Below are 7500 nucleotides of genomic sequence, written 5' to 3'. Positions count from 1 at the left end.
CTAGCTAGCGATTAGAGCAACAGCGGGAGACTGAGGATGTGATAAACACTGACATCAAGGCGCCACCGTCCCCTCCACCCCCCCAGGCGATGACTCTCCCTCTCTGGGTTTGGAATGCAGATGGCTGCCTGCGAGGATCTCCGGAACACGGCCGAGTCGGAGTCGGATGTGGTTTCGGAGTTTGCACCGTGGGTGCTTGTTCTTGCACCGTTTGAACTCATTACAGCACCCTGTCTTTCACTGCTGTTGTCAGCGTCTAGTCCCGGATTTGGCTGCGTCGCCACTCCAAGAAGACTGCGTCTCTGTACTCGGGTGGATTTCTCCCTCCCAAATTGCGGCGTGATGCCCCCGGAGCCCTAGGACATTGTTTCCATTCATCTGCCTGGATGAGGATGATGAGGATGAGGACGATGGTGATGATGAAGGTGATGCCGAAGACGTCAGTGATCTGGCGGTCGGGCAGAACGCCAGCCAGTAAGCCCCTCGTCTGACTCCGCCCTTTCTCCCACTTATCAAGCGACAAGCCGCCGTTAATTACCCGACTTATTGCGCATCACTTTGGCATGGCGGTAAAGCCATGGATCTGGGAGAACCCCCCTCACCACACACACACACACACACACACACACACACACACACACACACACACACACACACACACACACACACACACACACACACACACACACACACACTGTTTACAAGCACACACACTGACCTTGTTGAGATACAGAGACAATAGCAAGAGAGAGGGCATTTTTAGAGCCCTTGCCCCCTTAGAGTAAATGAAAACACATTTGGAGGACGAGGGGAGAAGGAAATTGGATAAGGAAAAGGTTTTCATGTTGTTCTACTCCTCATAACCAAGACAATGAGAAGATAAGCTCCCGGAAGGTCACACAGTTGTTTAGTTTGTGGTCGTTTTTATGTCTAGGAAGTTGAAAATAAGTGCTTGCGTCCCTCAGTCAAGCGCTGGAATTGAACGGGGTGTTGTTTTGTTGAAGCGAACCTCTCGGTCTAGCACTAATGTTATCCTTACAATGTTGGAGATTTGAATGAGGAAATTGGTCCAGAGTGGGTTGTGCCCCCCCTCCCCCTCCCCCCGCAAGCTTTAAACCCAAACGTTAACCCTCAACAACTTCCGTTACTTGTAACCGGTTAGCCTACTGACGTTGGATTACCGTGACACGGATGGGAGATGGACTGAAGATTATTGTGAAAACAAAGAGCCTTTTCATGCGTAAGACTTTCTCTAATCAAACCCACAATCCAAAGTGAGCCAGTCACAACAACCCCAGACTTGGGCCCATGAGACAAGAGACAAGGCAATGCTGTGACTTCGTGTCCTCTTATCTATCGACAACCAAATAAAAAATCCAGCTACACTGTGGGCAAATATATAATCAAAGTATTAAGCGAAAGCACGGGGTGGACTACGGATAATGGTTGGCCCTTTTGGAGGCTAACTAAAAAGATTAAAGGGCAACTTGAGACTAACTAACTCTCAACCTAACGGGGCACATGGATTACAGGCGCAGCCTGTTGCCGTGACGCCAGGCTCGATAAAAAGGCTTTCAGGTATCGACGCTCGGGTTCCCTCCAAGACGGCGTGCATTATTTATGATGCGTGTTTGCCTGCGCGGGCTTGATCAATGGCGGCTGTCTGTTAGACTGAAGTGGACTTGAGCGCTTTGTCCACCCCCCCCTGCCCCCACCACTGGCTCCCCCAGGCTTTTTATTGCATCGCTCCTGAGCATCGGTGACTCCCCTGGCCGTTTCCCATCCATCCCTCACCGGGGCCGTGTCTGAACGGCGGCGAATACCCTGCTCCGCCCCGTCTGCTGGCAACGGAAACCAGGGCAGGGCCTCGCTGCAAACCAGATCATGTCTTACCCCTGAAGAGGGTTGGAAAAGTTGAGCAGGTTCCAGGTACATGCACCTGGATCTGAACCGTATCCACTCTAGAATCTGAGCTCTGCATGGCATTGGTGTTCGTCTCACGGGCATGTTGAACCCAGGCACGTTCAGGAGACACGAGAGGAGTCAGGCTGGGTTTGAATGTGCTCATTAATCTCCGCCTCAAACGGCTGCACAGGGCCCTGGTGAAGCTGCTGATCCCGTTAAAGACTTCAAAGAGCGCGAGGGAAGGCCTAACTGAGGGGCTTGATATGCACGTCTCTCACTCCATCTTGATTTGGATCAATCGGCCGAGAAGAGAAGGAGAGAGAGATCTAAACTCCCCGGAGGACCAGGGGAAAGGGGTGGTGGGGAAAGAGGAGAAGAGAGGGTTTCAGTATAACATGACAGCAAAGGGTATGCACATGGAGAAGGAGGGATGTGTGGGAACCACTGAAGAATGGGACAGATGATAGAAAAAAGGAGTGAAAGGAAGGATCTATTTTTGGTCCTCAGAGGATGCAATGTCCATCAGTGTGTGTGTGTGTGTATGTGTGTGTGTGCGTGTTTGTGTGGTGTCTGTCGATCAGTTTGTGAGTAAATGTGTGTCTTTGCGTGTGTGTGTGCGTTGTGTGTCTCTATCTGTGTGTATGTGTGTGTGTTAGTGTATCTATCCTTGTGTGTTTGTGCGCATGTGTGTGTGGTGTCTATCTGAGTGTGTGCGTGCGTTCACCACAGTTAATGAGCCCAGCCAACCCCTGCACTCGGTTTTGTTGGAAACCACAACGCACCAATCTAATTACCCAGAGAGCCGCGTGTCTCCCCCCTGTTCGCATTAAAAGCCGACAGCATTAAAATGGAGGACAAATCTGCACTATGTTCTACAAAGAAGAAAAAAATAATAATACAATTATGAAAAACGGGAAAGGAGAGAAATGCAAAGCGAAAGTGAAGGCCCCGGAATCAAAGGGCCATCTTGACATGAATAATACAAACCTACGCCGCAGCAAATTGCAGCTACGGAATGGGTCAGGAAATAAATAATGAATTGATTACTATGCATCTGAAGGCGAGCGGGGATGATCTGTACGTGCTGCGCAGGGGCCGGGGCTTGGCGGAGCTGAGCTTTAATGAAAGGGGAATCAGAAATTCCACTCCTTTAATAACACTTGGGATAATTGGGCTCCTGCCCGGAGAAGAGGCAGCAGCCTCGGTTTCTTAAGACGTTTTCTAAGAAATCGAACGCGCACATCGGCTGCTTCCCCCCTGTGCGGTTTTGGGATCCGAGTCATAGCAATACTAGACTTGTGGCTACAGGATTAAATCACCCTTTTCATCAATACACAAGGCTTCAACGTTCAATACGAAACAACAACACCGCCACAGTTGATGGCCCAAACTATTTGCATTTAAAACAAAAAGTTAGTTGTGGGGTTGAGTTTTTTTTTTTTGTCTAAAATAGATTTAGATGAATATATATATATATATATATATATATATATATATATATATATATATATATATATATATATATATATATACATATAACATGATGCAAAATGGGCTTTTCCTTTTTGGGATAAGCAGGGTTATTCTATTGCAGGCACAATTGCCTGTCCCGGTTGTCGGATCAGACTGGAGCGGAAGCAGGAAGTGGTTACGTGTGCTCACTTTCCTGATCCACTTTATGACTTCCTGTTCTCAAATGTATTCACTGAGCCAAGTTCATCAAAATGACACACTCACTTTGAGATGGTATGGGACAAAGACCACACATACCCACACACACAATGACACACATACATACATATAAACAGACTCACATTCATATTGTAAGGGATTAAAAACCCACATACATTCCCACACTAACACAGATCCATACGCACATACACACAGATACACACACATTGATTAAATTAGACTGTAGAAATCAACAGGAGGCCTCAGGATAATATTTTCATTGCAATAAAGTGAGACGATCCCAGAGCAAATATGTGGCTTTGGGTCAGGAGTATTATTCACCCCCCGAGGATCGAACTTCTCAGCCGTGGAGCACGAGAAAGGTTAAGAAAAACACAATGAGGCCCAGACGTTCAGGGTAAGTTAATCAAACATGGTCCGGCTGCAAGCTAGGTGGACACTGGTGGTTGAACCGCGATGGGATTACATGAGCTGAGCTTGTCTGGACGGAGGCTTCTCCTGCCTTTCAGTCTCATCCAAGTTAGCTTATTAAACTAACTTTATATGTCATGCACTTTGCATGTTCAAAATAAACTGGCTTAAGTGTCAGAGTGCTATATTTAAGTGTGTGTTTGCGTACGTGTTGTGTGTGTGTGTGTGTGTGTGTGTGTGTGTGTGTGTGTGTGTTTGCGTATGTGTTGTGTGTGTGTGTGTGAGAGTCTCTGCATGGCTAGGCATGTTGGCTTTCGCTGGAGGCTACCATAGAAAATCCCTCTGCTAGGCAGGAAGTGTCAATCTTAGGCAGGAGAGGATGAGCGAGAGATAAAGATAGAGAGAGAGAGAGAGAGAGAGAGAGAGAGAGAGAGAGAGAGAGAGAGAGAGAGAGAGAGAGAGAGAGAGAGAGAGAGAAATAGACAGAGAGTGAAAACAATTCTTGGATGAATTTGGTAAGGAAAGGGCCCCCACCTTCCCGTCTGAAGGGCAGACAAAGGACAGTCCAACTGAAAATAATCAGGAAGAAGTCGCTTATAATACGTTACGCAAGCTCAGACGTTGACTCACCACCAAAAACAGGGAGTGTGTGTTTAAACTCTCAAATTGCTGTGGGAGCTCCGCGACTCAAACAATACTCGATTAGGGGCTCATTACTTACCCCAACACAAACACGTTTGTGTCTTGTCGTACGCTGGGAAAAAGACAAAACACGAACCAGAAAACCACTGGCCGTTACAATTCCGCACGACAAGAATGTTCTTGGTTTTTCCCAAATAAGTATGTTGTTCCCCTATTTAACGACCCTGGGAACGACATGAAGGATGAAAGTGAGAGGCAGGGAGAGAGAGAGAGAAAGATCTAAAGAACAAAAGAAGGAACGAAGGAGAGGAGGAAAGAGGGAGGGAAGGGAGGAAGGACCCTTGGGATGCAGCCGTACCTGGATCCACTCCTTGTTGGAGTCCTCGGCGGGCGTCCAGGCGTTCTCGTAGTAGTTGAGTCGGGATCTCTCCGGGGACCAGCTGGGGTTGTACTGCGACGAGGCCACAATCTGGTCCGACGGGATCTCCCCCGACTCCAGTCCCAGGGGGTCCGTACAGTCAAAGTCTGGGAGCGAAGAACGGAGGGAGAGAGGGAGGGAGGGAGGGAGGGAGGGAGGGAGGGAGGGAGGGAGAGCATTTTTTATTAGAAGCAAAACTCAAGAAAAAAAGCTTACAAGACTGGTGAGTGCTTTCACAGCCGGTTCTTTTTGAGCCACGGGCGTGCCCCCCGGGGCTGGTGGTGGAGGGGGGGGGGACACGAGGACGGGGCACTCATCCCTGGTGGCCGTGCTTAAGAGCGCATCAGCGACACCTCGGTGAATCACAGTGGGTCCACCCTGTCGCTCGTCCCCTCGACTGTGAGTTTGTTCGTCTTTTTAGTTATTTCCCTTCTCTCTCTCTCTCTCTCTCTCTCTCTCTCTCTCTCTCTCTCTCTCTCTCTCTCTCTATCCTTCCATATTTAGTTTTTCTTCCCTTCTTTCTTCCAAATCTTTCTCTCTTTCTCTCCTTCTGTCGCCCCCTCTCACACCCCCACGTTTCTATTTTCTGCTCTTAATGGACGCATGACGGAGGCGCTCTGAATGCGTTCATAAAACATTCAGAGCGATGCTAAGTTAAGGCCTGTCACGGTGACCTCTCTCTTTCCCTCCTTTTGCTCCTGCCTTTTCTCCGTCTGCTTCCGACCTCCCAATAAAATGTGCTCGTCGTCGGAGCGTTATCTCCATTTTACCGACGTTGCATATTTCCCCCACTTGACTCACACAGCATAACGCGGCATGAGGGTTGCTGGGGAGGCGCGTAGCGGGGGGGGGGGAGAGGGGATTGATGATGCGTCGATGTGTGGGTTAGTATTTACGACACTGCGGCTCCGCTCTGACACCCCCCCCCGACTTTAAGAGAAGGGGCTCCCCTTGTTTTTGTTGACGTGGGTTTGCGGGCGTCTGGTGGTGGTGGTAGGGGGTTGGGGGGGGCGGGGGGGTCCCTAGGGTGCAAGGATGAGGCCTGGTAGATGATTGTATGGGTTGGGTTTGTGTGTGTGTGTGTGTGTGTGTGTGTGTGTGTGTGTGTGCATGTGTGTGCGTGTGCGTGTGCGTGTGCGTGTGCGTGTGCGTGTGTGTGTGTGTGTGTGTGTGTGTGTGTGTGTGTGTGTTATGTCTAACCCCAGGGGGTTAGACATACTGACTCTGCTGGTGACTGTTTGACCCCCCCTACCCCCCAGCAGTGGTCATGTACCCACACTACCAGCAGACGTAGAGGTATGTGGGGAGGAGGGGGGGGGGGGGTTCTCATATGGTCATGTGGACGGGGGGTCTCTCTAAATGCAGCATCTCTGTCCCGGGGGGGAAGAGGGGGGGGGGGGGTTGCTGACCTGCCGCGGCCCCAATATGAGAAAGGCCTGGGATGAACATTTTCATTAACAGAGACAAACCGCTGCCAGGGGCCGTAAATCTGTCCCCTACAAAGGAGCTCCCCCACCACACACCCACCCACCCACCCACTCACCCACACACACACTTTCTCCCTCTCTCCAGATCACGTCATACATTTGGGTGAGAGGATGTGCAGTACTTTGGGGCTGAGCTCTGACGTGGATCTGAAACAGATGCCGTCCACCGTCATCACCCACCGTGGGCTACGCGTTCTGGTGGGCACACATTGTGCCTCCCTTGGGAAGGGGTGCGTTTTGCCCCCCCACCGGGTGTACCGTAGGTGTGAAGATCTCACGGTCATGTGTGTGGAGGCGGCAGATTGCTGCGCACCGCAAGCTCAGTGTGCTGCAAGGGAAGCTGGCACCTCCCTCTCCCCTGTGGTTGAATGCGGTTCTTTGTTCTCTCACTCACGCCCGAACGGCACATCCTGCACAAACACACAAACTTCAGCCGTTCTAGATCGGTTCTGAAACCAAGGCCTATCAAGGACTAAAAGCTGGGGAGACAGGGAACAATGGAAAGAGATGACGGGAGTGAGCGCTAGGTAGAGATAAGACGAGCCAGACAGGGACAGGGCCGTGAAGGAGTCGATGGGGGGTGGGTAGATGGACGACCAGGTTTTATCACCTTCCATCAGTGACTCTACACCCGCGTCGTCGCATCTCCAGCGCTGAAATCCTTGGCGGAATATGCATGAAGAGCTTATGAATGATTTAATTGCTGCAAGTCGAGGAAAAAACATCTGAAAAGGCGGAAGATGTTCAGACTCGTTTCCTTTCACGTATGCGTTCACTGCTGATGTAGGACCATGAAGGCTCTTGTCAAATGAAAGGCTATTTATGTTCGGGTGTCAAGCACCCCAGCATTTTATCTCTGATTAGGTAATCCGATGTATAAGATCTGTGATTACAGACTCCAAAGAACTCGTAGCAAATTAAAAAGGGGTGTTGGCATAAACATTA

General features: G+C 49.9%; 1 protein-coding gene across 1 annotated transcript in view; it reads right to left on the bottom strand.

The window, feature by feature from the left end:
* nrp1a (neuropilin 1a) overlaps positions 1-7500 on the bottom strand; it is a 53277-nt gene that overhangs the window by 23223 nt on the left and 22554 nt on the right. Inside the window, 1 exon segment of the mRNA XM_060045767.1 lies at positions 5009-5175. Coding sequence (XP_059901750.1) covers positions 5009-5175 — 167 coding nt within the window.

Source organism: Gadus macrocephalus, chromosome 23 (genome assembly GCF_031168955.1).
Source record: "Gadus macrocephalus chromosome 23, ASM3116895v1".
NCBI lineage: Eukaryota > Metazoa > Chordata > Actinopteri > Gadiformes > Gadidae > Gadus > Gadus macrocephalus.
This window is presented reverse-complemented; position numbering and strand designations above follow the sequence as displayed.